The following is a 27,372-nucleotide window of genomic DNA, read 5'->3' on the forward strand; positions in this document are numbered from 1 at the left end:
AATAACTTTATTTTTTTTTAACCAAAAACCCCTTTTAACCGTTACGAGATAGCATGCTGAGGTTAAGAAAGACCTCATATTTATTTTTTTTTATTAAATATTTAAAACCAAAAACCCTAATGTCTAATTCATTTGATGGCGGGAAGAAGAGATAAAGATAATTAATAAAATAAAATAAAACTTGATTCTGACTGAAAAAAGCAGTGTCCAAAATTTAATTTATTATGTAATTATACATTTAAAAGGGGAAAAACTAATTTTATGATTTTATTAAATTTATTGCAACTCCCTATCTATTTCCGAACCAAAATTCGCTCCCCTCTTCACCAGGGATGTTTATAAAAAAATTCGATCCGATTTTATTAAGTGCGGTTTGATTTGATTTGAATTTGTACGGTTTTTGAATTCTAATTTTTTAAAATAATTCAAATCAACAACATTACCGACATATTGTTCAAATTCTAAACCCCAAATACACTACTAAAAGTTATACAATTATTCAAATTCAAACCATTCTAGAACAACAACCCAAACCACAAACATCCATATTTAAGGGTGAAACCAAAAGAAACTTTTCTACTATTAACGAAGTAGTCTTGAACGCCGTTACACCGCAACTATTGCAGCGGGAATATGCCGTTCTTATTTTTGTTTTACTTATTCTTCCGTACCGATTCTTGTTTCAAGTTTTAGTCCCTTAATATTAAGGCAAACAATTTGAATATGTCATTCATTGTAAGAGGCTATCAGTTCGATTTGATTTGGATTGATTCCGGATTTTCAAACCATAACCTAACCGAACGAATTATTTTAAAAAAACCAAACACACTGAATCAATTTTATTTTTTTTCAGTTATCAATTTTCGATTATTTTTTTTAAATCGAATTAGATCATCACACCCTTACTCTTCATACCTTTAGTTCCTTTTTAATTATATAACTTATCATCTGCTTATTATTTTCTATTTCCCGCTTTTTTTAATTTTCCTTCTTTGCAAACATTAGATCTATCTTCAATTTCTCGTCTAAAAGGAAAAGAAAACAAAAAGGAAGAAGAAAGAAAGAGACTGTCTTTTTGCTGAGAATTCTTTTACCTTCCTCTTTTTATCTCTTCCCGAAACACCTCTCGAAGGCAAAATTCTTTAATATATATTTTCTTTTTATTTGATTTTAAGTTTTCATGAGATGTCGAATTCTCAAGCTTCGGATCAGTTAAAGCAATCCATTCAACAGCAACCGCAGCAAATTGAACACCCGGTGAAACAACAACGATCTTTATCTGTGAAACCGGTGTTTATGGCTTCTGACTATCACCGCTTTGCGTCAACTGAATCTCGCTGCAGCGCAGATCAAGAGCCCGAAGCCATAGTTGTTAAGTCTCCCGTAGGTCACTTTTCCCTCTGTTTCTTTTCTAGTTTAGTGGTTTTGTTTGTGTTGTTGACCATGGGAGTTGGTCGAGATCTGCTTTGGCTGTGATCTGGAGGGTGACTACTCTGAATTTTGATCTCTATAACCTGGAATTTGAATTTATGTGTGAAATTTTGTGGTTGAAACTTTAGTTTTGTTTTCTCTAGATTGGGGTTTTGTTTGTGTGTTTTTAATTGCGAATTTTGTCGGGTTTTGAGAATCTGATTTATTATTGGGTTGATTGTTGCCTTATTCGGTATTACGTTTGACTTGACAAGGTTTTATTAATCCATAAAGAATAGGTAAAGTCTTCAATTTAGTTTAATAAAGAATCGAATTAGAAAAACAAATCCAGAGACTGAACTAGAGAACAAAACAAAAAGGTCAAAACAGACTCAAACATTAACATTCCAAAGCCTAGAGCTGCTGGATGTATATTCTAGTCAATTGCTGGTTTTGATCCCCCTTTCAATGAAATTATTGCTTATCATCACTTCTAAAAGGAGAAAGTTTTATCTGTTTTATCATTCAATGAAGTTACCAGAATCATTTTATGCTTTGATCTTAGTAATCATTTAATGCTTTGATCTTAGTTTTAAATTTATGTGTTTCAATGCGATAAGATTCTAATGGTCCAGTTTTCTCGCAATTACTTTTCACCCTTGGTGCTTGTTAGAATGTCCTGGTTTTGCTTACGGTTAGTGGTTGTGCTCATTTGGTTGGAGGGTCAGTATAGATTCAATTATTGGTGTTACATTTGTTATGAACGATTTAGTCATCATGATGTTCTGTAAAATATTTAGTGTTTCTGTTTCACATGAAAAACCTGAGGTAGTTTGGAACGTATTGAAGTATTAACACTTGGATGATAGAAATTGTCTAGAGTCTACTGCACTTGGTTGAAAGATACCCTTTTTCATAACACATTTTCTCGGATCTCTTAAATGTAAATGCTCTGAGAACGACAAATCCAAGAATTCCAAGTAGAGCATGGCTGCATTGGCCCACTCTAATACTCAAATTGAAGCTCATCCTCCTGGTCAAAGTTCCCTACACCGGGTTCCTTTCCACTTGGATCGCTGGAAAATTTGTCAAATCAGCTTGGGAAAGAAGTTGTACCTGGCGATGGAACCACCGGTGGTGAGATTGATTTTGCTTCTAGGCCAGTTTCAGTTTTGGAGTCTTCCTTTCCTGGTGCCCTCGATCGATCAGATCAAAACGTTGTGGAGTCTCATGCCCTGGAAGACGGTCTCAGTATGGGTCTATTGGTTTCTAATGAGGCAATAAGTGATTCAATCCGATTGCAGGTAAAGGGTCTTGGGAAGGGCCCAAAGCTCGGGAAGAAAAAAAGACCTCGCGAATCTAAAAAGAGCAAGCAAAAGGCTGAGGTTGCTTAAGTGTCTCAGAGGTAGCTTGGGCTTTGGTCTATTAGCGGTTTTTGAAGGAGTTTTAATTGATTGGATTGTGTTGCTTCTCCAAATATGTAGATGGTTCGCCTCTTGGAGTTGGTTGTGTTTTTTTCTCATTAATAGATTTGGGTGTTGCTTTCGGTTATTTTGGTTTTTTTCTCATTATTTGGGTTGTCCTTGTTTTATTTGGCTGTTTGAGGGGGTTTCTTAGAGGTTTTCTGGTTTTTTCTTGATTTGGTGTTTGTATCTAGATTGGTATGTTCTTTCCTCTAAGGTGTACTGGTTTGTTTTTTTAATAAATTATGAGGTACTCTTTTCTTCCTTCCAATTTTCGTTGACATACGGTTTAGTATGTTGATGATTATGACGGGGGGTTTTAATGAGGCCTTCAAATCTTATAAAAAAAAAGATCCACGGTTCAACTTCTTGCAAATATGCAAGCTTCTCTATATTTTTTCCATCCAATGTAATTCAATTTCTTAAATGAAGCCTGAAGTTTCTTCTTGACTAATTTTGCGGCTCAATATTATTTACTCATGTTTCTAATTGCAATTTGAAAACATCTTGCCATATCAATTAAAGAGGAAGAAGGATGTAGCAGATCGAGAAGTTGAGTCTGGTGAGTGGGTAATGCCTCAAGGTTACACTGAAGTGGCTAGCAGTCCCCTTCAGACACCTGTATCAGGAACTGTTGGAAAGGCTAAAAAAACATCAAGGCTTGCACAAAGTAGTAAACTGGGCCCTCAAACTCCTGCTTCAAATTTTGGTTAGTAGTATTTTATGCTATTTATAAAGTTGAGGCGAATGAGAGGTCATTGTAGATCCTCAGGTTAAAATCATCTTTTGAACTAGTTCTGGTGAAAGTTAAGGAATAAATGTTGATATAGATAAGGACAAACCTTCTAAAATTTTGCAGGTTCTGCTGGCAATAATCTCGCTCCTGCTGGTCCCTGTCGATATGACAGCTCCTTAGGTAGTTTATTTTTTATTTTTTACTTCTGTATTTTGTTTGGTGTTAATTTTCGAAGTATTTTTTTTAAGAAGTTTATCGGTTATTAAGTTAATGTTGAGACTGATGTAATGTCATTTGAATTTAACTCAGGGTTATTGACAAAGAAGTTCATCAATTTGATTAAGCAAGCTGAAGACGGCATTCTTGATTTAAATAAAGCTGCCGGTACCTTGGAGGTAACTATGTCTTCATTTTTGTTAAACAATCAGATGATATGATTTCATTTCTTAATGGTTTCCTGTTCCTACAGGTGCAAAAGAGGAGGATTTATGACATAACCAATGTCCTTGAAGGTATTGGTCTCATAGAAAAAAAACTCAAGAACAGAATTCAGTGGAAGTATGGCCTGTATCTTCTTTTGTTTTTCTATAAACTTTGTCGACATTATTTGGTTTTTCACTTAAGAAAACACTCGAATCTTTTAATTGATATCAGGGGGCTTGATGTATCAAGGCCAGGGGAATGTGATGAGAATGCTGCAACTTTGCAGGTACAATTCATGAAATTGTAGATGAATTGTTTGTTGAAATGCAGATTCTTTGATAGATTACGCGTTAGTGTTTTTATTTACTATAAAATTAATTTAATTTTACCTGTCATTTTCTTCTTTGGGGTACGTTTACATATAGTAGTTCACTTTTTGCTGATGATTTGTTTTTTTGCCTTTTTGACCGTGTTAAATCCAACATGTCTTTTATTTTCATCTCAAACGATGAAACTTTGAGAAGACAGTATCACTAATTTATAGTTAAACTAATATACAATGTAACTATGACGATCTTCTTCGCAGCTTTAATTTCAGACCCAGACTTCTATCAAAAGCAATGACATCTTTATCACTACTCATTGCAGTTTTGTACCTTTTTATGTCTTGTCCTTCTTGGCCTCTCTTTCCCTTCTATTTTTTATGTTTTTGAAAGTTATAGTGGCATGTTAGTTGTGAATTCTTTAGCGCATATGACAAAGCGTAGTTGAATCGTATTCAGTTAAGTTTTATTACTAGCAAGTACAATACGTTTAAATGATGGTTGTTTTTCATTACTTAAGCTTGCTGTGAAAACTTCATAATGGCAACATTCTTGCAGGCACAGGTTGAGGACCTTTCTATTGAGGAACGTAGATTAGATGAACGAATAAGGTTAAGCTGCTATGCCCTTGCTATTGTATCTCAGTTAAATTGATTCCATTCTCTGGATTGTTGCTGAGATTTCTATATTGTGCAGAGAAATGCAAGGAAGATTGAGGGACTTCAGTGACGATGAAAATAATCAGGAGTAAATCATCACTTACCTACTTAATATTGTATTCTTGTAGACCTTCTCACGATTTCAGCAGAGCAACTTAACTCATTTCTTCTTTTCCAGGTGGTTTTTTGTCACCGAGGAAGATATCAAGAGCATACCATGCTTCCAGGTATATTCATTGCCCAAATAACTTATTAATGTTTTGAATTTTGAGTCGGTAAATTTAAGGTCTTGCTTATGCTAGGGCTGCATTCTACTTTCTGCTTGTAACTAAATGTTTCTTTGCCTTTTGTTTAGAATGAAACACTGATAGCTATTAATGCTCCACATGGAACAACTCTGGAAGTCCCTGATCCTGATGAGGTAATCTCAAAGGCTTGAAGAATTAACATATGGTTCATGTTTCTACGTTCAATCACAATTGCAAACTTTTCTATTTATATCAGGCTGTTGACTATCCCCAAAGGAGATACAGAATTGTTCTCAGAAGCTCAATGGGTCCTATAGATGTTTATCTTGTCAGGTACAGTTGCTTCTAGTTGCTTAAAATTTTTCCTTTCGCATGTTGAAACCTTTATGGTAAGGATAATTTTCCATCTGAACACTAGTAGTCAACATTCCTGATGATTTCCCTCTTTTTCTCTCTGCTACCCAGTCAATTTGAGGAGAAATTTGAAAAGATACAAGGTGTTGATCCACCTCAAAACATTCAATCAATTTCGGGTTTGAATAACAACCCAGCAAAGACATTGGCAACAGAGGAGAGCAGAAGGAGTGAGTTCGAAATGCTGGGCCAAGATACAAATAGAATCTTTTCAGATATTAACGACTCACAGGACATCATGAATGGGATCCTGAAGATCGTTCCCTCAGATGTTGATGTAAGTTGGAATCTTTTACTGTATGGATATCGTTGCTTTTAGAAAAAAATTAAGTTCTTTCAGAAAACAAACATATTGTCCTAAGACCTTAAGCTTATGAGTTCTTTGATTGTATACCAAATGGGGCATGCCCTTTGATCAACAAAATTTTATTGACCATTTCAATTACTCATATGACAGTTTATTAACTTGTATGATCGTCTGATAAATCATTAATGAGTACTTATTTCCTAATTTCTTTTGCAGAGTGATGCCGATTATTGGCTTTTATCAGATCCCAGTGTTAGCATAACTGACATGTGGCCGACTGAACGTATCCTCTACTGAGATTTGATTCAATGTTTATTTTCTCTTGCTCATTATTTTGCCCGTAACTCTCTAACTAAAGCTTTCATTGAATGGATCGGGTATGATACACCTCGTGAAGACTATGGTACATCTGCTGTTAGCCCACCACACCCCACACCTCCACGAAATGCAATCGAAGTGCCTGGTGCCAATCCAACTGGGAAGTGAAAGACTTTTCTTTTGCATTTGCAAAACCAAACATTACTCGGCTTGCATTTTGTTGAAAGCATTCCTGATAGGCTGATACTTTGGAGAGTCTGGCATAAAGGTTCTTGAAAAGGCGGAAACTTGATCTTCCTCAAATTTCCAGGAATTAAATGATATCAAGTACGTAACAGTTAAGTAATACACGTGATCTACATGATATTGTGGTAAATAAGGGGTCATATTTTATCCGACTTCCCTGTATATAATTCTAATTATTTTGCTTTCATTGCGTTAGCTAGGTCATCTCGTTTAGATTGATCGGCATTGATAGGGTTATATAGAGATCACATGGTGGGAAACAAAAATGATCTGATGACCTTGTTTATATTGTAGTGAGCAAAATCTTTGATGAAATAAAGATGTAAACTTGTACATGATGTTCAGTGCATGACAAGGTTGTTTTGTGAAGCAACATACCAGAACTATGCAAGGGCTGAACTTGGCTGTAATGTATTTAATGATGCAGTAGACCAATATCGTCTTGAAGACACGCCGTCGAGCTTGAGTGGTTCATTGAATTTGCCGGAGGCGTCTGAGCTAGGATCGACCTTCCACTGAGATTGAAATATGGTGAAATGACAAGGCGTCTCAGATGCTGAAAGTCATATTAGGGCTTGGAAGAGTAATAGAGTTTGCCAAGTATTATGATTGTGAAGCTTCGGTTTTTCTAATGCATGCGTTATGTGCGTGTTTAAAATGTTTTTTTTAATTAATAATTGATATTCAATCTATTGATCGAATAATTCAGATTGGATATTGTAGAGGCGAGGGTGACCTTTCCAATCTAGTTTGCTTCATTCGCAAACACCAATGTTCGAATCTCTGATTTTACTTAAGGATATGTTAATATATGAACTCATGATGGAATATTTGTATAATTTTTATTAAATCTGGAATAAGTTATTGATAAACTTGAAACAATGCGTACAAAATATCCGTGCGTAAAGTATCATAAAAACCATAAAACTAAATCTTGCAAGATTTAACACTCACAGCTGAAACGTACATAATATGAAATTGACTACGTTTGTAGAGGAATAAAATTCAAAATGACCCAACAATTAAAATGATACATTATCTAAAAAAATTATATAACCATAATAAATGTTTATATGGAAAAGAATGTTGGGGGAAAACATGAAAAGAATCGATTTTCCATTCTTACAATTAAGATCTATTAAAAATTAATTTTATTAAGTTTTGAATATGATAAGTATGTAAGAGCATCTCATTGTAGTTATCTATTAAGGTTTTAGGTTCGAGCACCGTGTACTTAAGGGTGTGACCGTGTACTTAAGGGTGTATGAATCCTCATTATCAAATGATCAGAAGTTTTTGAACAAATATTACTTTGTATTCACTTTACTTAATAAAAACATAACCCTTCTCATTGTATTAGTAATTATCTCAACTTAAAAACAGAGATTCGTTAGCCCTTCTCTTCCTATTAGTAATGATCTCAACTAATAGAAATCAATCATATCTGATATGCTGAGGAATTTGTGTTCATAAAATAATTTTTTTAAGTTCTAACGAAGCGACTCAAACATTCTAGTTGTATATGATTAATTAATTAAAATATTTTATATTATTAAGTAATATTGTATAACAAGATCTCAAAAAAGATTTTTACCAGCATGAACCAATTTAAGCATTCATTGTCAAATGATTGAGAGTATTTAGAACATATACTACCTTATAATCCATTAGCTTAATAAAACAGATTTTATTATAATTTCTAGATAATAAACTAACTAGATTTTAAAGATTCAAGCCGCTCTCTCCCTACTCTGTCTTCCTTTTTTTTTGAATTTGTATATTTTTTATAGATCAGATCACTTTTTTCTTCTTAGATTTTCTTTAGCCGGCGGCGGCATTGACTTTGTGGCACGTTTATCTCTGTCTTTGTAGCACGTTTTTCGATTTTTTTCTCAGCTGTTTGTTTGTTCTTTTATTTATATTTTCTCAGGGTTGGATTATGACATTGATCTGCAGTTCTCGGTGATCTTTCCATACCTTAATTCTCTTTTATGGTTCGTTTGCTGATTAAATCATATTTATTTGTATCTATTTTAGTCTCTTGGTTGGCTTTTAAACATTTTTCCATGTATAGTCCTTATATGATCTAAAGCGGCTAGTTTCAATGTTATATAGGAAAAGTCCAAATCATGTATATAGTTTATGATGATGGTTGTAAACTCTTATCGTAAATTCGAATATTTTCACTTTTTTAATAATACTAGTGACTTCTGTTCAAAAAAAATATTTGATTACAATTTCCCAATAAATTTAAAATTTGAAACCAACTAAATTGATAATCATCGTTGATAATGTCTTTTTATGAAAATAATTAAATTTATGATAAACTTGTTTTAGAATATCTTTCATGAATATATTTAAATTTAAAATTTGAAACCAATTAAAATTCAAGTCTTCAAATTGATTTAGATTTTATAAAAAGATTTCACTCAAATTTGTATTTAAATTAGCTCAAATACCTAAAATAAACTTCACTGAATTCCCATTGTTTCTCACATTAAGCCGTCATAACAAAAATTTATACTCCGTATCGATTGTCTCTCAAGAATATAGTCCGGATTCAACAGTCTCAGTTATTCCAGAAATCAAGTGTTTCTGAATGCAGCAATCAGATGATGGCCTCGATCTTCCATCGGAATTGGATTCCAGAGTTCCGCTTGTTTCATACACATCATTGAAAGATTTGATTCCACCGAAGTCCAAGAATTCTCGTCCCTTTTCGTTGTTCATGGATTTGATTCCGTCGAGATCGAATAATTCCAATCCTTGTGTAAAAGGGTTGACGATTAGATCTTCTTGTGAAGTTCCGATAACCAATTTGTTGTTGAAGAAGACTACTTGGGTTTATTTGCGGCCAGTTGAATCAAATTCCGGAGAAACCAATTCCTTTTGCCTTCCTTGGATTAATGATTGTTTCAGGTTTATTGAAAGCAATTTAATTAACAAGATTGTTGCCGCTCTTGACAAGCTGGTGGGTGAAATTCATGTTGCTTCTAGCTTAGATAGTTAATTTTTTTTTAATAAAAGTGTATATTCTTCCGCTACATGAGCGATATGCAGTGACCGATCTATATGCCCTCAATCGAGTATGTGTACATATTAAAATTTGATTTTTTTTAATCATTTATTTATTTTTGTGATAGTATTCATCCTGAATTTTTTTTTATGTCAACCATATTAAAAAAATTTACGTTATTAATAAATGTGTTCTTACTTTCAAATAATTTTAAAATATGTCATTGTCAATAGGATTCATCATCAATAGGATTAGAAAAACAGTTAATTTCTAACACTAAAATCAATACAGATTCTAAAAGTTAAATCTCTCCCATAAAAGGGAATTAAGGTAACTAATCTTTAATCGATGGTGTCATTATACATGTATTATTTCTCTTAAAAAAACCTCCAAATTAAACTAACTATAAATAGGAGAAGCCCCCAAAAGCAAAGAAATAAACAAGAGAAAGAGCTTAAGATGCTTATTTTTTTGAGTTGTCCTGGTTTAGAAAATCAAGCGAGACGGTGCTTTTGCATTTGGGGCACTTGGGATCCACCTCCGACAGCATGACATACATGAGGCACAGTGGACATCTCACTAGCATCATCGGCGTTCCTTCGTAACTGTCCGGGCCACTGGGCGGCTCAGAAGACACGCACGAGCCTCCCGAAGACATTTCCGATGAGGAGACCGATGCATTGGGCGACATGACAGCTGCTGGTTGGTTAGCTGCCCCAGGAGTAGGTGGAGATAACTGGAGCTTCAGTTCCACCTTTGGAGTGTTGGCTTCTCCACTCATCACGTATGCATGTTTTTATGTAATATATCACACCTGCTTTGATAACATGGATCATATAGAAACAGCTAACATAAGCAGTAGAAACAGGTGGCCTAAAAAAAATCGATGAAACATGAATAAAAAATTGGAGTTCGGTGAAGTGTATGTACCAAATTGAAAAGGGAGATCTGTAAGAAGGTGCAGACCAAAAGAGGTTGATTGGATTATATATGCAATGATTGCTTTTTATATTTTAAATCGAATCAAATAATAAATAAAAATGGATTTTACTTTTAATATTCTTTTAAATCGAATTGATATTAGATGGAATTTTATATTTTTATACACTTGTTCACAAAGTCAATCCGAAAGCTGAAAAATCAACGTTCTTCACCGGAGAAGGTTATAAAGCTATAAAATTCGACCAGCTTCATGAGGTCAAATACTGCAATTAATTATAATTGATGTACATCTTGCCTGCTTCACAATCCAAACCAGAGAGGAGAGGTTTACAGGAATGTAAGATTACATTGTTTAGTTAAATAAATAAAAGATTATTATAATGTATATTTTAAGAAATTGTCCCTATTATATATATATATTTTTAATAAATTGAATTATACTATAATTTTACTATAATTAATTTATATATTTTCTTTTAAAAAAATTAAATTCATAAAATTTATATAATTTTTTTTATAAAATTGAAAAGATAAATAGGTTTAATGAAAGGGTAAAATTTTATTTTAACCCCTAAACTTCATATAAAATTCTAATTAAGGGCATTTTAGTTCAAAACACAGATAATCCATTAATACCTAAGGGAAGGAGCATAATCACATTTCATGTAATATACCCCAAAATACCACTGTTGGAAATAAAGGATTACCGGGGTTGGAAATGTTTGCCAACCAAACGAGAGAATGACATTACATTCCTCCGGTAATCCAAGATTACTTGAACCAAACACCCCTAAATGTTTCGACTCCAATGCTAGACATATTTATGCCAGCCATGGATTAGAAATATTTGAATTATAAAGAAGAAAACCACCTAAAAAAAGGTTATATTTAGGTTTATATTTCCATGAGAATGTAATGAATTATAGCCAAAAATGTGACGAGCATTACTATCATGCATTACGACAGTCCAGTAGTAAGATGTGTTACCAATCATATTTCTGGAGTTTAAAACACAAGAATAAAAATTCCGTCTTATATGGATTCATTGGCACAGGTTGTTCAACAAAGTAGCACATATCTGGAGTTTTTAACAGGCTTGTAACCTCCAAGAAATGTCACAAGCAAAGCTAGCAAAGCGAGGATAACAAAAGTTGCATAAGTGAGCCGGAGATTGGCGGTCGTCAACCGTGAAAACAAGTATAGCAGTCGTTTTGATGAGTCCCCCGACTTCGGACAACTTAGTTTCTCTATAGAGATCTCGCCAACACTGCATTCCTACTCCGTTGATGCTTTGGCAGCCAGAAAATCGAGTGCCTTGGGCTTCCTCAATTTGATTCTCCGGTTTGCCGTGCCCTGGAAATGGGACGCGCGGGGTTCCTTCTCTTGCCTCGGCTGCTGACTTCTCTGATAGCCATTGGAAGTGCTCGCAATCATAAGTGAGACATTCGGTCGTGCTGACAATGGCGCTTCATCGAGCTTGATTATATCATCTTTCAGTATCTCAGCAAAGAATCTTCTTCGCATCGGAATCTTGGAATTTTAAGCCCAAACATATCAGAATGCCAGGTTTCTAGGCAATAAAAAAAAACGAATCCAGTTAAACTGCATGAATAATATGTGATACTAGGATAGATTCTCATGAACAAACCTTCTGAGGTGTAGAAGATTCTGTTGGTCCAACATCGTTGGAATGTTTTTGCTCGGATTCCGATGCGGAATCGAGTTGCCCAATAGAATGAGAATCATAACTAATAGTACCCTTCTTCAAATTGGCTTTGTCCAGTTCGGAAGTTCCAGTATGGTCAGTAGCAGCATCTAAGGTAGCACAGTTGCTGTCATGCATAAATGGTGGAGTCCGGTTTGATGTGTTATTCAGACGAACCTCGTTATTCTTCCTAAGGCGGCAAACAACTAGTAAATCCTACAAATTCAGAAAGCAAATGAAACATGAATATTTAGTCAAATATTGAGCTCAAATCAGTGAACCGCATCTATTGATATGGCTTGACTACAAACGTGAACCTGCAATATCTGTCTCCCTAATACGAAGCAGGGCAACCAGTCTTCGGATTAATTTAACTTTATTGAAACCATTATATGTTCAATAGTTATGAAGATTTATCACCTGGGACTTTCCATCCATGCAGTATTCGTGCATGATCCATTCTGTTCTTTCCCCTCTCGGTGCACGACCTGTGTGAAACACAAGCGTCCTCTTGGTACCAATCACATTAGAACCCGACTTGACATTGTGCTCTCCCTGTGGTTTTCCAGTAACCCTGTTCAGTTGCACATCTACTTTGTGAACCATTCGGGTACTTTCTCCCACGAGAGCAGAAGAAGAACCACTCATTATCCGACTTTACGACAGATTTGTCTGGGAAATCAGTGGCAACCACCAAAGAAAAAAAGTATTTGTGAATTAATAACATAACTCTACTGGAACATAAACAATTATCTGCAGCATCAAAAGGACAATCCAGGTGCTAATCGCAAAATTGCACAACACAATCTTGTTAATATCTGAGAAATCCAATAAAGACATTTTACCTAAAATCATGTAATTAAGATACCAATTCACGAGACAAAAACTAGAAAAGATCATACCATTAACAGCTGCTAGGCTTCTTTCTCTACTTCCACTTGCAAATTAAGATTCCATTCTTCCTGCTACATCAATTTAATTTGTGTTTTAATTAATTTGAGAAAATTCGGCATGACGATATAAAACAGAAAAGAACAAAATACATTGTGGGGAAGTTAAAAGAAAAGTTCAAACTTCTCTGCAGGAAGTAACACAACCTGCGGCATTCAATACAAGTTTTAAACAGGTTCATACATGATGACACCGGCCAGGCAACGATAAATTTCTCAGATCGTAACAACTTCAGATAATTGTTGGGCACAGCTTGCAATTCTACCATTGAAAACATCGATTTCTACATCGAGGGAAGATAAGGCTGATAGTCACAGATACAGATTCCATGGAAATTCTAAACATCTTAACAATTTTGCAAGGTTAACTGGCTTCCACACTAGCTTTTTACCTTCTAGATTCCATCAACCTCGTGCATGGTCATAACTTCTAATGGAATAAAACTGAAAGCAAAACTAGAGTAACCCTTAAAACCCACAGAATCCCACTTTTGCTTCTTTCGCATTCTGTTTTGAAAAAAGTGGCTAGTAGCAAAATGACAACAGCCCAAGTATTTCAACGTCATTATCATATTTCATATCCAAATTAGAACACCGTAGTTTTCAAACTTCCTCATCATTATCAACATACAAACTCCACCCCGAGTTAATTTACACTTGAAAAAGACAAAGCTCCGTATAACACACAGATATATGGATGTAACCTATTGTAAAATAAAAAATAAAACCTGGTAAGTCCCAGGGCTCATATCTACAAATTTCAACCTCGGGAATGACCTCAACACACTTCTCATATCCGTCCAGCTTCTTTTTCAAGTAATAAGAAATCAGTTCAACATCAGTTGGAGAAAATCGAAGAAGCTTCTATGGTCATCTGGGTTTCTCTTGAAACTCCTTCCCCAATCCCCTGCCATCACCACACCATCAATACAAAACTTGCCCTTCTCCTTTCCTTTTTCTTCTCTGTTCGTCGTGTTTGTTGTCATGTTAAAAACAATAATAAAGTTTTCTTTCCCCCCTCCCCTTTTTTTCTTTTCTCCCTCTAAGACTACAAACTTCTGTTTAGTACAGTATAGGATCTTTTGCTTTTTGGTTTTGGTCAACATTCGGCTCGGCGGAAATGGAGAAAAAGGGTGGGTAAGTTTGAGGTTTGGGTTCTGTCTGTCAGAAATGAAAGAGATGTGTCTGAATGTAGACTAGGGGCCGAAGTGACTGACAATCGGTACGGACCGCGATCGTCACATGGCGTCCCACTTGGTTTTGGACTCTCTCGTTTTATAATATTTTTACTTTTTAATCTCAATAAAAAACCAAGTTTAATTACAAGACAAGAAATAAAGCACTTGAATGAATCTAGTGGTTTGGACGTACATTCTTTTTACTATTTGCCCCGTCACCCAAACCTTAACAATTAAGTTTTATAAAATAAATTACGGAATTAGTTAACGTAATTCATTTTTTTGATAATAGAATTTTCTTTTTGTTTTTTAAAAAATAACTTACGGTCTGATTTTTCGTAAGTCATTTTTTAAACTTTTTACTTCAAAAAATAAATACTCAAAATAATTTTATTTTGTGAATTTAATATTAATAAAATAGTTTTAATATCATTTTCATCAAAATATTAATTATTAAAATATTTAAAATATATTTATTAATATTTATAATAATATTATATTATATTTTTAATATTATAATAAAATAATTAATTATATTATAATAATATAAGATATTATATTTTTATTTTAATAAATATATAATAAAATTTATATATATTTAATAATGAATAATATTATTTGTATATTTAATATTAATATAATAATATAATAATATTTTAATGAAGATATTTAAAATATACTAATTAATATTTTTAAAATATAATATAACACTATTACTTTAATAAATAATTAATATAATTTATAATATTTTTATTTCACTAAAATATACCAATATTAATATTTTCATTAATAAAATTATAAAAATAATATTTAATGATAAATAAATTATTTTAATATTTAAAATAATAATATTAAGTTTTATGATAAATAATATTATTTATTGTATTTAATATTTATAATAAATATTTTTTAAAAATCTCATCAACTAGTGAAAAAAAAAATTTTAAATAACATTTTCCAAATATCATAAAACGTTTTCCAGATGTTTTTCAGAAAAATGTAATTCATTTTACGGAAAACATTTTCCAAAAAACGTTTTTCAGAAATTTAATTTATTTTCCAGTAATTCAAATTCTAATAATTCATTTTTCAGAAAATCAATTATATCCAAATAAACAGACCTAACCTTCATTTTTTTTACATTCTTTTTTTTAATTAAAAGAAAAAGAAAATCATAATTTCATGATAAGACGACAATGTAGAGTTATTGTACAACCCATGTGAGGGGTTGGATTTGTTGTCAAATGTGTGGTCCGAGACAATTTGATGCGGATTAACTCACATGGATGATGCTGACTCACTACGTATGAAAAAATAAGAACATGTTGGAAATTATTGGACTTTGATGGTCTGAATTTGACTCTTAGCGCAAATTCGTATCCATAAATTATAACAGATTCATACAGCCTAAGAGTTGATTTACTGTCTGGTCTTCTAAAGTTTGGGAATTGATGAACATTAGCCAACAAAACAAATGACGAAACATTACAAAAAAAAAGGTTCTATCTTTTCCTCAGCTCGTTGAAGTTTGCCCTTCACATCCAGCGCTAACTACCTTAGGCCACTGTTTTGAATCGTCCCTATTCAAAGCCGGTGAGCCATTGCTCCATTGCCAGGTCGGACTCGAAAAGCTTCCGATGGGTGCTCTTTTGTTACTAGATAATATGTGATCTCTAAGGCTCTTCACTGACCTGTATCTTCTTATTTCATCTTCATGATCCCAATCTGTGGAGTCCGAACTTCCTCTTTCTAAGCAAATGCTTCCCCATGAAAGCTCCTCGGACCGAGATTTCATCCCCTTGTTCTCTTTTCCGATCGGAATCCTCTTAGATTCACCATTGACATGATTTCCACAAGCATAACTCCGCTTGTAGCTCTTGTCATTGTTGTCCATGATTAATTCAATGGAATGGAGATCACTATCAGCTGAATCATCTGCTTCACACTCTTCTCCACCATTCACCATGACTTCACCTTTATCGACATCTTTCTTGGCTGCTCGACACATTCCAAAATCTATATTCTTCAAATACACTTCGAGCTCTTTGATCTTCTGCAAGTTCGGAGAACCATTGACATTTTCTTCGTTGATTTTGGTTCCTAGGTATGCCTCAAGTTCATTCCTCAACTTTTCGACAACTGCAGTCTTCTCCTCAAACTGATGTTTAGCCTCCGAAAGCTTCATTTGAACTCGCTCCTCGCGTAAGACATCGGCAAACTGAAGCATTTCCCTTTCCTTCTCCACTTCTTCCCTCACTTTAGCCGTCTCTCTTTTCAGTTCTTCTGCCATGGCTCGATCTTCTCCGATTCCTTTAGCAAACTCATCACAGACTTGCTCCAATATTTCCTTTGCCCTCTTCTCACCCTGAAACTCCTTTGTCGCCTTCGACAGAGATGCCTTTGTATCGGCCAATTCTTTTCCGAGCTTCTTGTTCAATCTCTCTGTTTGCCTCCGTAGTTTCTTCTCCACCTCAAGCTCATCCGCTACACATGCTATAGCATCTCGGATTCTGTCGCGCTCCTTTCTCTTCCAAGCTGCCTTTTCTTCTGCAAAATGCCTCATGAGGTGCTCCATTTCATCACAATAAGAACATGGCTCACGGATCAAACGATCAACTCCGGTGCGAGCTCGATCTAGTTCAATGCGCAGGGCAGATATAAGGGACATGGTCGATGAATGTCGCTCTTCGAGACCACATACATGATTCAAAACTTTTAAGAGCTCTTTCGAAGTGGTGAGGCCATTCCGGATGTCCTTTAAACGAGTTTCGGTCCCACTTAGGCATCCAGCATGATTTTTACCTTTAGAATGAGTTTCAGTCTGCATCACGAAGATTCAACTCCAAGATTATTGCAGTGAATTCTCAGTTTGAAAAAAAATGAATAAAGTTAACTGATCATAAATATAAAACAACACAGATGGAACGTCTGATCCGGAATAAATTATAAACACGCAGATTTGAAGCACAAACAAACTGTTGGTTATTAATTAAAAACTTTGGAAATTTTTCATAATTGTTTCATCACCTCTATTAGACTGGCGTTGCCAACGAAGTCCGAACTCCCCAACTTATAATCACTTAATTCAAGCTTATGAGAAACAACCGAAGATCTTCTCTTGTGAGATTCGATTCTGGATCGACCCGTTTTCTGTACAATTCAAAAAACTTCCATTAATTGTTTATTTTAACCCAAATCTTCAATAAAATAAAATAAAAACATACGGATCCCACCTCTGAAATAGGGCTATAAGACGGATCAAACAAACTCGGCGGCAAGGTGTGAGCCATTTTCAAAACTCTGGGAGCTTTTCTCCTCCTATCTTTCTTCTCCAACTCTTCCTTGCCTGGCAGTGAAGATATTTTATTGATCTCCCACAACGTGGCGGCAAGTTTTCTAGCATAAACTGAAGCTTCTTTGGTTTTGGAACCACTCTCCGGTGAACCTGTGGTGGGAAACTCAGCACTCGGGATTGCTAAAGAAGGTGACTTCGTTGAAGCTGCCAAAACCGCACGCTTGAATCTGTATTTTTGGATCAAAGATGAAGAAGATGATGATGAACAACCACGTTTCCTAATCTTGCATAACCGTTTACCTTTTCCTTCCCCATTTTGTTGTGGTTGCCATGACATTGGTAGTTTTATATATAAATCTATATTTATTTTTTCTGACAACAATTTCGCCTCAAAGTCTGAAACTTGATGACCCAATATCAAGACTTTGAAGTATTTTTCAAGCAAAACTATCAAGATTTGAATTGAAGATCCCCTTTCTAAAGCTAAATGGAAAGTTTTTTAAATGAGAGGTGGAGGGAGGAAAAGATGATGAAAGAAACAAATGAGCATGTTTTCTTTGTTGGCAAGTCCCTAACTTATTGCCTTGAATTCATCAAAGAAAAGCAAAGGAAGTGGACAATCAAAAGATTCTTCTTCTTCTTAAGAATTTTTTTTTACAGAGTAAAAGAAAGATCGGAAGAAAAAAAATTAAACAAAAACGAAATGCGGAATGTTGTTGAAAGATTTGAGTGAGAGAAAGAAAGTGAAAGAATTTGATTCAGAAAACTAAAGAGGGAAAGAAAGAAAAATAAATAAAGTGAGAAAGGGGAGAGGACGTGGCTTAAGACGTGAGACTGGCCTGGGTGCTGTGTTCCGTAATCTCAGCCGGAATGTTCTTTATTAGTATTATTATCCTCAATTATTTTTACAACAAACGTTTGATTTTGCATTTATTATACATTTATCCTCATTCGTTCTTAATTCGCGATCTATGTTATAATTAACAAATATATACTAATATTAATACTCTGTCGTTATATCATTGAAAAAAAATAAATAGTGATAATATTATAAAATTTAAGACTACTTTATAAAAATTGAAAAAATATATGTCATTTTTATGAAAAAATGATATAAAATAATTTCTTCAAAATTTAATCTATTTAAAATTAAATCATTTAAAGAGATTAATCATAAATTTGAATCACACATAAATGTAATAAATATATACCTAATATCAAATACTAGCAACCCTAAACCCACAATGAATATCATTGGTTTTGCGCATAAATATTTCTCTACCGTAGTTAATCGGTTTCTATGAGATATATTGTGCATTAAATTTGTATGTAAATGAATGGGTTGCAAATACTGGATGATAAGAAGTGAAATAGAGGGGTTCAAGACAAAAATACTAAACAAATAAAGGGGGTGATTTGCAAATAATGGAAATAGGGAAAAGTGGGAAAGTAATAATTGTGGACCCGTACATCTCTAACTTTATCGGTCAATAATAAGTAAAAGGAAATTAGGAAATTTATTGGGAGGAGAGGTAGGGAATGTTAAATAGCCCAACCTTTGGATAGCATATAAAAGTATTTATAATTTGAATGTTTCTAACATTTTGAATATATTAAATGATTTTAATGATAAAATATATTATTTTTTTTAAAAAACAACGGTAATATTCAGCGGTTGAATTTGTAAAATAACAGTAAAATTATATATACGTGAGAGAGAGGAAATTGAGGTAGAAGATGAGAAATGGATGGCGTAAAGGGAGAGGTGTTTGGGTTTTCGAGGTCTGCTTGTTGTTGATGATACGTCAGAGAGGAATAGTAGTTTTCAGGGGTGATTTTACCAAACTGACACCCTTTAACCGATTATCTTCCATTATAGCATCCTTTCATCTATATTTTCCGAAATAGCACCCTTTGTGCTGAGATGACGGAAGGCGCATCCCCGGGAACGCGCTTTCCATGAATTTATATTGACTCAGGTGACACGTGTGAAAGGCGCATCCCCGGAGACGCGTCTTTCATTAAATGACTTTAATACCCATCCAATTTTTCCTCAACTACCCCTCCTCCTCCCCCTATATAAACTCCTTCAACCCCTCATTCTTCACATCAAAATCATCTTCTTCTTTCTTATATAATTCAAATTCTCCAAATCTTTGAGTTTTAAATTTCTTATTAGTGGTAAGAAATTTATTTTTAAGATAGTATTTTTTTACATAGTTATTATATTTTATATTAATATAATTATATAAAATATTATTTTTATTAAAATAATATTTATATAAATTATTATTTATTTAAATTTATTAATTAATTATTTTTTTGTGCTAATTATTTTTTTTTCTACAGTTATAATGGAAAGTGAAGTGCTGCTGCGATTAGATGCTAACCATATCTCTAGATATTTTAGCGATATTATCATCAATAATTATTTACTATAATTTCTCAATTTATAATAATAATAACAGATTAAATGTGTAATTATACTAATTTTATTAACTTATGCATCAATATTTTAGTTAAATAATAATAACAGATGACTAGATTGATAATATTTAAATAATTAAGTGATAAAATTAATAGATTGATAATTAAAATAAAAAAATAATAATATAACCATACGGTAATATAATAATTTTATACATTTTTCATATAACTATAATAAAATAAAAATTAGTTTTCATCTATTGTTCTATCCGATTAATGTGGATAATACACTCCACCTTTAACACACATTAAAAAAAATTCATTCGATAATTATTAAATTATAACCGAAACAATTTACATAATATATTACTAATTTATAATAACAATAACAATAAAAATAAAAAATTTATTATTAAAAACATACCACCGTATCACCTAAGTCAGCAAAACCCCGTGAAGGCGCGTCCCCGGGATGCACCTTTCACACGTGTCACATGAGTCAACATAAATTCATGGAAAGCGCATCTTCGGGGATGCACCTTACGCCCCTCACAAAGGATGGTGCTATTTCAAAAAATATAAGTGAAAGGGTGCTATAATAGGAGATAATCGATTAAAGGGTGTCCAGTGTTTTCAGGATCCCATTCCACGGCTACTTGTTAACTTGTAACTTTATCAACAGTACAACCGGCATCCGTTGATGTTATCTGTAATTGATTCTTATGGTGACACCTGTCCGTTCATCCTTGTGGGCTTCAATGTCTTTTGCTGGGTTATCCAATGTTTCAGAGGCCTCTTTTGGGTTGACAGCCATATAACGGTTCTTTTCCTAGGGCAGCCCAAATTATTTTTAGATCTACGATATTTTTTACATTGCATAAAACTCATCTCGTCAAGTTAAGGTGATTAATTTTAATAAAAAATATTTTTTGTTCAAACATTTACATCAATGTGATAAATTTTAACAAAAAAAAATATATTTTGTTAGAACTTGTCACTTTGAGATCACGAGTTTGAACAAAAAATATTTTTTTATTAAAACTCGTCATCTCGATGTGAAAAATCTCATAAAAACTGTAAAAAATACGGTAGGTCACAAAATAAAAACTCAAGTGCCCTGGGCTAAATAAAAAAACCATATAATAGAAGATGACAGAAACAATAGCATTAGATGGATCCGAATTCTCTCGTTTGTGTTTGTGTTAGTTGTATCTTACAGGCTGAAAAATATATATGTAATTAATTACAAGTATAGTTATACTAAGTATTATTTTTGATCAAAATATAGTAAATTGTTAAAAATATATTGGATAATGTAAGTAAAATAAAATTCAACCGAAAAAAAGACTAATAATCCAGATTACCGTTGAGATAATATTTTACATAATCCAAGGAAGGTAAAGAGAACAATAGTTTTAAACAAAGAGAAGTAGAAAAACACAAAATATGACTAGTATTTAAAAAGAAAATTACAAATGAAGACTAGTATTTAAAGTAATCCTCGTTCCTTCCTTTAAACCCGATTTGCCCAAAAGTAAGAGTGATGAAGAGTCCAAGGTGCCATAATACCAACCACAACCTGTTCATTTTATCCAAAAAAACTAAATTCAATTAAACTGTTAATGCCCAAATTAGACGAGTAATAGTTATCATAAATTGTTCTTAAACCCAACAGTTGCAATTCTTACCAGAACTGGGAAGTAAGAGCCGGAGGTGTGGGGAAGTGAGCGAGCTCAGTTCCAATGCTATCAAAGAAAAGGCCAGTCAAGCTCTTCCCATCGATCGCCGGTATGCTGGATGGAGCTAGCCACCCAATCAGCCCAAATCCTATCACGTTGAAGTCCCTACGTAGCCAGTCCCTCTCGAAGCTTCCCCACGTTTTCAAATCAATGTAATTAATCACCGTTCACCACTAATACATTTCAGTAAATCATCCATTGATCCAGACTTACCATGTAAACCTGCCCCCTGAAGCACCAGCTAGCCTCAAAGGGTTCCTAGCAGTCACCCCGGATCTCAAAAACCCTGCAATTGTACACCCACCAAATGCTGATTTTACTCTAGGAATGCCTGATGGCAAACGATGGGCTTTTGTTCCCCTAAAGGACGGTGGGTACGTACCTGAAGAGAGGGGGGGTTTCCTTGATGGGGATGACAGCGAGGTGACGGAGCCGCCGAGGCCGACGACGGTTGATGGGGTTGCGAATGTGGCTGCCATTTTTGGCGTATGGCTGATGTGCTGTCACAGATTTGGTACCTAAGCTTGTGTGCTTCAAACGAGAGACGCGGATTTTTTCTTTATGGACTACCCAAGATTGCGTGGATGAGTGATTGCTCAATGGCTTTGAGACACGCCGGAATTCAGTGGATAAAGTGGACCTTGTCTTTGCTTTGTTGGCTGATGATACTACCACTAAATGGATTACGTTTTGATATTCCGATCAATTTTTCCTTTTGCATATATTGTATTCATTAAATTTGGATTTTTGGTTACGATTTTGACATTTATGCTATAAAATTAAAAAGTTTAAATGTATTTATTATTTTAACTATTCATCTTCTTATAAATTATTACGCAAATAATTCTTATTCTCAATTTGATATTTGAATTAGATATATATTTTTCAAGTTGATACAAGAAAAAAAATTACTTTAACATCGATATAGAGATTTTAATCTTATCTATTATTTTGGTGTTTTTAATATAAATTTATTTAAAAATATATACATATAATGATAGACTCATTGACATTCAAATACGTGATTTAATCTTTATATTATCTCATCATTAAAAATATTTTTAATAAAAATATAAAAATAATAAATGAAATTAAAGTTTAAGTACCAACTTAAAAATAAAAATTATTTATATACCAACTTAAAAGAATGTGTTTAATCTTATTAAACATATATTTAAATCAACTAAAAATTATAACTATTTGAATTCAATGGTTAAATTATTTTAAAATATAATATCTTGTATTAAAATATTATACTCTAAAATTTAAAATCAAACTTTTAAATAATTTTATTTAAGCAAACCATCATAATTTTTTTTATTAATCTAGGATAATTATAAGTTTTAATAATTTTTAATTATTTGACAATAAACATGTAAATATCATTTCATCACTGATACTCAAACTTAAGATTTATATGAATAACAATCATCAGGGTCGAGGTTAGATTTTCGAGAGCCCTGTATAAATTCTTATAAATGTGCCCCTATTTTCTAAATATATTCGATTTCGAGATAATAATAGTGGCGTTTTATGACAAACGCCGCAATAAATCCATATATAGTTACGTTTTTTTAAATAAAATCTCAATATAGAATCTATAGATATACTTTTTTAGGGACTATTTTTTAGGATCCTGCTCCGTCGTGCAGTTCGCACCACCCCAGCCACGGCACTGACAATCATGTCTTCAACATTTATAAAATCTTCAACTTAATATATATATTTTTTTATAAAAGGCATTTTCCTAATTGGTTCACATGTTTGGACCGTTTATAAAATGATAAATTCCCTTTGTAAGTTCCTTGTAAGTGGACTGGAGGTTCACCCCATTGAGATATGAGCAGAGGTAGTAATCGGGCGGATTCTCGTAGTTTTAGATTGAATTATTTAAAGTTTAGATTTTTTTGTTTTCTTTTATTGGATTTTTTTTTTCGTTTGAACTTTTATGTATTCGACTTTTTATATATTTTTAAATAAATTCATTAATAAGAAAAGTCTCGAAAAAACATAGATAAAAGAGATTATTATCAAATAAGGATTCATTGTTGTTCTTAAAGGTTATGAGTTTGAGCACCAGTTAGGGGTGTATTTGGTTCGGTTTAATTTTAAGTAAAAAACCGAATCGAACCGAAATAAATGGGTATTTAAAATTTAAACCGAAATCGAATGGTTAAAAACCGAATTATGTGAAACCGATTTTTTCGGTTCGGTTGGATAATGTTGTTTTTTCGGTTCGGCTCGTCGGTTTTTCAATAAAAAATTCACTTGAAACTATAAATTCAAAAAAAATTGTCTATTCAGTTCAATATGGAACAAGTGGGTTCCATATGGAAAACCCGAACCGAACCGAATCAATATAATTGAATCTTTAAATCAACCCGAAACCGAACCGTTTAAACATAAACCCGAACCAAACTGATCTGTTTTACTCGGTTCGTGTCGGTTTTCTCGGTTTCATTTCTCAATCCTAGCACCAGTGACTGCAGCAGAGTGATTGAATATTCATTGTCAAACGGTTTAGAGTATTTAGAATAATACTATTTTGTAATTACTTTAGCTTAATAAAAAAATAATAACACAATTAATCAATTTAATGGTAAATCATATGTTTAGTACCTAAAGTATCATTTTTAGTTTGTTTTAGTTCATAAACTTTTAATTTTTTTTAAAACCATACTTAAAATAAAATAAAACTGATAATTTATGTACTAGATGCATAGTTTGCCCTAAATGTAATTCCCACTAAATACTAGCTATAAATGTAAAAACCTCACAAGTTATCCCAGCTTAACATGATAGTCGAAACTCTTATCCTTAAAGTTTATAAACCAACTCTTAGATATTAGTTCTAAATCCTCATTTCATAGTCTTGGTGGTTATAAATAAGTTTTAAATTTCATAAACCAACTTATATCAGTATTAGTGGTTAAAAGAATCGTTGTTGTTCCTAGAGGTCATAAGTTCAAACACTAGTAACTGCAGTAGGATAATTCGACATTTATTATCGAATAATTAAGATTTATTCAGAACAAATACTATTTTATAATCCTTTTAGCTTAATAAAATGAAAAAAAAAATCTCCACTAAACCAACGAATGAGTCGCATTTCATCATCGGAAATAATTTGTGAAGTTTAATGGTAGCGGTAAGAGTTAAGCACCAACTTCTTCGTTCGGATTTATTAACTAATAGCCTATTATCTAATCACTAACAGGACCCTCCCGCTATCTTCAATTATTTACTTTGATTCAACATCAGAATCTAGACACTCTACTATTGATAAGTTTATAACAATATTTACCATTAAATTAGAGTTTAGGTTACGTCAATACATATTTGATTATTTTTTAATTTCAAAAATATTTATAAATTCGAGTCAAACTAAATTTATTTAATGGCATAAACTGCTATGGTTCCCACTTCACATCCCCAAACACAACTTAATTACTTGGATGGTTTTCCTCGATAGGTTTCCTACAAAAGAAAGGTTGCAACGCATGAGACTTCTTAATGACTGCAAATGTGTTTTCTGTGGTTCTACTATGAAAACAAGGAACCATCTTTTCTTCGAATGTCATACTGTTGCTTCTTTATGGGCTGCTGATTTCTCTCTAAATGGGTTACGTCTTTTGTCATAGAATGATTTCCTTGCTTGGGTTACTGCTAATTGGAAGGGTAAATCCCTTCTTACATACATTTTGAAGATTGCTTCCAATGCCCTTATTTACACCCTGTGGGAAGAAATAAACAAAAAGATTTTTCAAGAACGATCAAGGACCATTGAAGATCTGATTCATGCCATTAAGGAAACTGTTGGTTTTCAACTAAGGGGTAGAAACCTTAATAGATTAGATATTGTTAATATTACTCTTTGTAACAATTGGGGTATTATTTGATTGCTGTTATTTTTTGTATGTAGAGCAATCCTTCTAATCTGAACTCTGTTTTTGTAACAGTACCTGCTCTTTGGGTAATAAAAAGAATGAATTATCCAAAAAAATAAATTTATTTAAATTTAATCTCAAACTTTTTAGATTCAAATTTTAAGTTTTGATTTATTGCCACTTCTAATTAAGATAATATTTGTAATGTTACAAGTACATTACAAAAACAATCATAGTTATAATAAGCATTAAATAAATTTGAATGACTAAACTTTTACTTTAGTCATAGTTGATGTTAAGATTTTGAGTTTGATCGCAAATAATATTTTCTCATTTTTTTCTTGCATGTATATATATATGTGGCAAAATGGTGTGAAGCGTGTAAGGATTGATTCTAGTAAATAAAAGAAATTTATTCATCCACACCCATATTATTTAATTATTTATACAATAATGAAAGGTTAAATGAGTTTGTTAAAATTTTAGTTTAGTTCTAATACACATCTTTTTAGAAGAAAAAAAATTAGGTTATATGGGCAAAAATAACGACCAAAACGCTCCACAGACGGCAAAAATGGGTGATACAAGAGCCGGGTCGTTCGGGCCGAGCAAATCGACCCGAAAGGGTGAAGGCAAGAACCAGTTGCTTGAAGTTTCCATTTCCAAAACTTTTGAACAAATGGGTATTCCTTGGTTGTAAACATCCACGGCTGAGATTAATTCCGTCGCCATTGGTAAAGAGCTGTCATTGAGCTTTAGCGGTTGGAGATCGGGAAACGGAAATGCGTCGGAGAAGAAGGAGCGGTGACCGGAGGGAAACGTGGAGATGACTTGTTGCATACGTGGTTGATTGACAGAAGGTCACGTGGAGTAACAAATGTTATGCCATAGGTTTTCTTCTGTAGATAGGGAACGCAAATGAGAGGAAACGCAGGCGGTAGAGGCTAGATTGGGACCGCCGAGTCGTGTGAGGATGAGAGCTCGGACTATATCGGAATGAAGGCCGGCGATCGTCTCATCGCGGCGCTAACAACAGAAGAGGAAGACGGAGGGGAAGCCATTGGCTTTAGGTTTCGTAACAAGTCTTAGGACAGCTTTTGCTAGGGACAGCTCTTTCGGTAGTCTCTTTGGAAAATATTTCGTCCTTTAAAAGCCACAAGACGGGCAAATGGCCAAACTTTGTCCTACATACTAACTATAGACTCTAATTTATTTATTATTTTATTTACATTTTAAAATATAAACACTTATAAACAATACCTACACAATAAAAGTTTATCATTTTATTTGTATGATTCATTTTTAATTTTACTTTGGGTGATTTATTTTTAGTTGTAAATTGATATTGGTACTTTTATAACGTATAAATAAATGTAAGTTTAAATATATTTAAATATATTTTATTTCTGGCTTAAATGTATATTTGACTCCTGAAGTTTAAAAAAATTAATGTGACATTTATCTTATTTTGGATCAATATGACCTTTTAACTCGAAAAAAGAACTTAATGTGACTATTTGACTAACGTTTTTCGTCATTGACCAAAATTCCGTTAATTCCTGCTGATATAAATTGGGTAAATTGCACCATCCATCACTCAACTATTTTCTTCTCTTCTATTTTGGTCACTAAAATCTAAAAGTTTTCAATTTCAAAAACCCTAGAGACTTCAGGGACTAAGGCTGT

General features: G+C 33.2%; 4 protein-coding genes and 1 pseudogene across 6 annotated transcripts; 1 reads left to right on the top strand and 4 right to left on the bottom strand.

Moving 5' to 3' along the window:
• The first annotated feature begins 915 nt into the window (after positions 1 to 915).
• LOC120194254 (transcription factor E2FB-like) lies at positions 916 to 7,131 on the top strand. Its single transcript, XM_039196619.1, has 15 exons — positions 916 to 1,383; positions 3,393 to 3,582; positions 3,733 to 3,789; positions 3,919 to 4,004; positions 4,079 to 4,167; positions 4,264 to 4,318; positions 4,914 to 4,966; positions 5,052 to 5,102; positions 5,193 to 5,241; positions 5,370 to 5,435; positions 5,519 to 5,595; positions 5,728 to 5,953; positions 6,200 to 6,266; positions 6,342 to 6,628; positions 6,842 to 7,131. Exons 1-14 carry the CDS (start codon positions 1,186 to 1,188, stop codon positions 6,467 to 6,469), a joined length of 1,392 nt encoding a protein of 463 aa, XP_039052550.1. The 5' UTR covers positions 916 to 1,185; the 3' UTR covers positions 6,470 to 6,628; positions 6,842 to 7,131.
• Positions 7,132 to 10,026: 2,895 nt separating this feature from the next.
• Positions 10,027 to 10,344, bottom strand: LOC120194257. The gene has a single exon (XM_039196620.1). The coding sequence runs from the start codon at positions 10,342 to 10,344 to the stop codon at positions 10,027 to 10,029; it is 318 nt and encodes a 105-aa protein (XP_039052551.1).
• A 1,412-nt stretch (positions 10,345 to 11,756) lies between these two features.
• Positions 11,757 to 15,470, bottom strand: LOC120194258 (annotated as a pseudogene).
• Positions 15,471 to 15,706: 236 nt separating this feature from the next.
• On the bottom strand, positions 15,707 to 18,051 carry LOC120193792 (uncharacterized protein At5g41620-like). 2 transcript variants are annotated; one of them, XM_039196224.1, is made up of 4 exons: positions 17,784 to 18,051; positions 17,572 to 17,753; positions 17,366 to 17,488; positions 15,707 to 17,159 (listed from the first exon to the last, which is right to left on the bottom strand). In XM_039196224.1, the coding sequence occupies exons 1-4, from the start codon at positions 17,968 to 17,970 to the stop codon at positions 15,852 to 15,854; spliced, it is 1,800 nt and encodes a 599-aa protein (XP_039052155.1). In that variant the 5' UTR covers positions 17,971 to 18,051; the 3' UTR covers positions 15,707 to 15,851. The 2 variants fall into 2 exon arrangements, with proteins under 2 accessions (XP_039052155.1, XP_039052154.1); XM_039196223.1 differs by having other exon boundaries at positions 17,572 to 18,051.
• A 3,339-nt stretch (positions 18,052 to 21,390) lies between these two features.
• On the bottom strand, positions 21,391 to 22,332 carry LOC120194459 (photosystem I subunit O-like). Of its 2 annotated transcripts, none has more exons than XM_039196769.1 (4): positions 22,182 to 22,332; positions 22,013 to 22,085; positions 21,749 to 21,928; positions 21,391 to 21,639 (listed from the first exon to the last, which is right to left on the bottom strand). In XM_039196769.1, exons 1-4 carry the CDS (start codon positions 22,276 to 22,278, stop codon positions 21,543 to 21,545), a joined length of 447 nt encoding a protein of 148 aa, XP_039052700.1. In that variant the 5' UTR covers positions 22,279 to 22,332; the 3' UTR covers positions 21,391 to 21,542. The 2 variants fall into 2 exon arrangements, with proteins under 2 accessions (XP_039052700.1, XP_039052701.1); XM_039196770.1 differs by having other exon boundaries at positions 21,634 to 21,661.
• Between the last annotated feature and the right edge of the window lie 5,040 nt (positions 22,333 to 27,372).

Source organism: Hibiscus syriacus, unplaced genomic scaffold, assembly GCF_006381635.1.
Source record: "Hibiscus syriacus cultivar Baekdansim isolate YM2019G1 unplaced genomic scaffold, ASM638163v2 tig00116997_pilon, whole genome shotgun sequence".
Taxonomy (NCBI): domain Eukaryota; kingdom Viridiplantae; phylum Streptophyta; class Magnoliopsida; order Malvales; family Malvaceae; genus Hibiscus; species Hibiscus syriacus.

Excerpts from the sequence above, each read along its gene's own strand:
- LOC120194254 (XM_039196619.1), top strand. The coding sequence starts at position 1,186 with ATGTCGAATTCTCAAGCTTCGGATCAGTTAAAGCAATCCATTCAACAG. Across the intron at positions 4,967-5,051 it reads AGATTAGATGAACGAATAAG|AGAAATGCAAGGAAGATTGA; the intron begins GTTAAGCTGCTA and ends TATATTGTGCAG. Across the intron at positions 5,596-5,727 it reads ATAGATGTTTATCTTGTCAG|TCAATTTGAGGAGAAATTTG; the intron begins GTACAGTTGCTT and ends TCTGCTACCCAG.
- LOC120194257 (XM_039196620.1), bottom strand. The coding sequence starts at position 10,344 with ATGAGTGGAGAAGCCAACACTCCAAAGGTGGAACTGAAGCTCCAGTTA.
- LOC120193792 (XM_039196223.1), bottom strand. The coding sequence starts at position 17,970 with ATGTCATGGCAACCACAACAAAATGGGGAAGGAAAAGGTAAACGGTTA. Across the intron at positions 17,489-17,571 it reads CTTATAGCCCTATTTCAGAG|AAAACGGGTCGATCCAGAAT; the intron begins GTGGGATCCGTA and ends TGAATTGTACAG. Across the intron at positions 17,160-17,365 it reads GCAACGCCAGTCTAATAGAG|ACTGAAACTCATTCTAAAGG; the intron begins GTGATGAAACAA and ends TTCGTGATGCAG.
- LOC120194459 (XM_039196769.1), bottom strand. The coding sequence starts at position 22,278 with ATGGCAGCCACATTCGCAACCCCATCAACCGTCGTCGGCCTCGGCGGC. Across the intron at positions 22,086-22,181 it reads GAAACCCCCCCTCTCTTCAG|GGTTTTTGAGATCCGGGGTG; the intron begins GTACGTACCCAC and ends GTACAATTGCAG. Across the intron at positions 21,640-21,748 it reads GCTCTTACTTCCCAGTTCTG|GTTGTGGTTGGTATTATGGC; the intron begins GTAAGAATTGCA and ends TAAAATGAACAG.